The sequence below is a fragment of the Centroberyx affinis genome, unplaced genomic scaffold (assembly GCF_046629955.1).
Source record: "Centroberyx affinis isolate AG114_WGS23_722 - 3 ecotype Tasmania unplaced genomic scaffold, CSIRO-AGI_Caff_v1 ptg001575l_1, whole genome shotgun sequence".
Lineage (NCBI taxonomy): Eukaryota > Metazoa > Chordata > Actinopteri > Beryciformes > Berycidae > Centroberyx > Centroberyx affinis.
The window spans coordinates 309,676-312,409 of NW_027280025.1; the positions used below are offsets into that span (position 1 = coordinate 309,676).

The 2,734-nt window shown below is 45.3% G+C and overlaps 1 protein-coding gene across 1 annotated transcript; it reads left to right on the forward strand.

The window, feature by feature from the left end:
* Window positions 1-476: 476 nt before the first annotated feature.
* Window positions 477-2,734, forward strand: six6a (SIX homeobox 6a). Its single transcript, XM_071527768.1, has 2 exons — window positions 477-1,048; window positions 2,569-2,734. Exons 1-2 carry the CDS (start codon window positions 477-479, stop codon window positions 2,732-2,734), a joined length of 738 nt encoding a protein of 245 aa, XP_071383869.1.

Below are 2,734 nucleotides of genomic sequence, written 5' to 3' on the forward strand. Positions count from 1 at the left end.
TCCTTTCCGCCTGATTGGCCGAACTTGACAGTGATTGACGTGCATCCATGGCAACCAGGCAGCCAATCTGCCAAGTCCAATAGGAAATCATCAGAGGGGGCTTGACTGTCTTTTTCTCCCCCTTCAAAAATACATCTCGGCTCCAGCTTTAATTCTCTCCTACTTTCAATCCCAGCCTACCTTCAAAAATACATCGCGGCTCCAGTTTTAATTCTCTCGTACATTCATCCCTTTGCCTACCAAGTTTACCCAGCCCGAGGATGCGGTAGCCAGCCCCAGACAGCATCGTTCCTCCTCCGCGGCGCTTGGTGTTGTGTGTTTTTTTTTAGCGGTTGGTCTGACGGTTGGCTTGCTAACTTTGGGATTGCCTTGTTTTGGTGTCTTGGATAGCCTCGGCGCGCGGAGCGAAGACGCGAAGGACTCGACACGGAGGAGAGAGGAGAGAGGAGGGGGAGAGGAAAAAAGGAGAAGCCTCCATGTTTCAGCTGCCTATCTTGAATTTCAGCCCCCAGCAGGTCGCCGGGGTCTGCGAGACTCTGGAGGAGAGCGGGGACGTCGAGCGCCTCGGCCGCTTCCTCTGGTCGCTGCCCGTCGCCCCGGCGGCCTGCGAGGTCCTCAACAAGAACGAGTCGGTGCTGAGGGCCCGGGCCGTCGTCGCCTTCCACACCGGCAATTTCCGTGAACTCTACCACATCCTGGAGAACCACAAGTTCACCAAAGAGTCGCATACGAAACTACAGGCCTTGTGGCTCGAAGCACACTACCAGGAGGCTGAAAAGCTGCGGGGACGCCCGCTGGGGCCGGTGGACAAATACAGGGTGCGGAAGAAGTTCCCTCTGCCCAGAACGATATGGGATGGAGAACAGAAAACCCACTGCTTCAAGGAGAGAACCCGGCACTTGTTAAGAGAATGGTATTTGCAGGATCCTTACCCGAATCCGAGTAAAAAAAGAGAGCTTGCACAGGCAACTGGACTTACACCCACACAAGTAGGAAACTGGTTCAAAAACCGGAGACAAAGAGACAGAGCGGCGGCTGCGAAGAATAGGTAGGCTGTGCATCCATGTGTTTGTGAATGGTGTCTGATGGTGTCTGATCACTAGCCTACCTGCTCCATTAAATTAATGCAACCTATTTGGTGATAACCGAAAAAAACAACAGCCTGCATCGTGATTCCATCAATGAATCAAAGCGAATGTAGGCTATCATTACCTCATCATGTAGTAGGATTAGGATGCATCGGATGGAGCCAATTGTGAAATTCTGATCTAAAATGTTTGCAATAGTCTGGACATTAATATTCAAATTCACCCTAAAATCATAAAATCGTGGCCTCTTCATAGCTTAAGATGTTATGGTAAATGCCGCTCACATTGTCTCAAATGAAATGACAGCAAGGGGAGATGAAATGCAGGAAAAAATGTCACACTGAAGACAGAAATGCAATATTGACTGTAAATTTATTATCTTATAATGTCCCTTATAATTTGGAATGCCATCGGGAGAACAGTGCCTGAATAACTGTTTTTACTTCTCGTTGTTGTAACTCAATTTAGCCTGTTACCATCACAATATAAGACCTCGGTAGAGAATAACATGTAGAATACTATTAAATATTTCTTATTTGATTGTGTAACCAGTTAGACAACTCACGGATGGCTCTAGTCGCCAATAGCCTACTATTTCAGCAGAGAAATAATAAGGTCTAATATTAAAATAGTAATCAGTCTGCTGAAAGGATGCGCCTTGGCCTTCAGCAGTACAGCCTGTGTGGGCCGAGGTCATCTGCAGGCCATGAGGAAAAAACACTGTAATAAAGCTGTGCTATTCCAATAGGGACTAGTACTGGGTTCAGATCATACTCTACGGTATTTTTTAATCCCCTATGGTATCACTGTAATATTCCTGTAATATTCCTATAATATTTATATAGGGACCTCATACTGTGATGTTTGTGTAGCATCCTTACAAAATCTATCATAGGAGTAGCCTACTAGAGGTTTGTTTTTGTTTTTTTAATAAGAGATATCTTCTTATATAGCCTACACTCATATATTCAAATACACTGCAAAAACTTCCATTTTAATAAATCATTTAATCTCGTATTCAGTGTTAAAATCGAATTTCTTTCTTAAAACAAGTGAAAATTAGACTGCTGCCAGTGGGTGAGGCAGTTCTGTTTGTTTCCAATGCACTTCTCGTTTCTGGGATTTTCTAGAAACAAGAATCAATATTTTGAAGGGAAAAAGAAGAAGAAAAAAGCAGATTAAGGCAGATCACTTGACTGTCGAAAAAATGACATTTGATTCAAGAATTTTCCTGAAACAAGTTGATTTGCATTGTAAACAAGATAATTTATCTCACTCTGTTGGCAGATTTTTTCACCTGTTTTCTGAAAAAAATAAGATTTAACAAATAAATAAGATTTTAAGACTCAATCAGATTAAGAGATTTCGGCAGTGAAGGCATTCTGTCATGAAACTGAAACGAAGAAACGCCCGGTGCACAGTGTGTGTCATGCAGTTTTTCATGTGATCCCCCCTCTCTCTCTCGGTGTGTTGTGTCCAGGCTGCAGCAGCAGGTCCTGTCCGGCGGCTCGGTTCGCTCCCTGGCGGACGAGGACGGGACGGTGGACCGACTGGGGAACTCCTCCAGTCCGGAGGCCAGCCTGTCCAGCAAAGCCGCCGCCTCGGCCATCTCCATCACCTCCAGCGACAGTGAATGTGACATCTGA

What these genes read in the sequence shown, in the direction of transcription:
- six6a (XM_071527768.1), top strand. Translation starts at nt 477, where the DNA reads ATGTTTCAGCTGCCTATCTTGAATTTCAGCCCCCAGCAGGTCGCCGGG. An exon ending in GCGGCGGCTGCGAAGAATAG is followed by an intron (nt 1,049 to 2,568) that starts GTAGGCTGTGCA and finishes TGTTGTGTCCAG; the next exon opens with GCTGCAGCAGCAGGTCCTGT.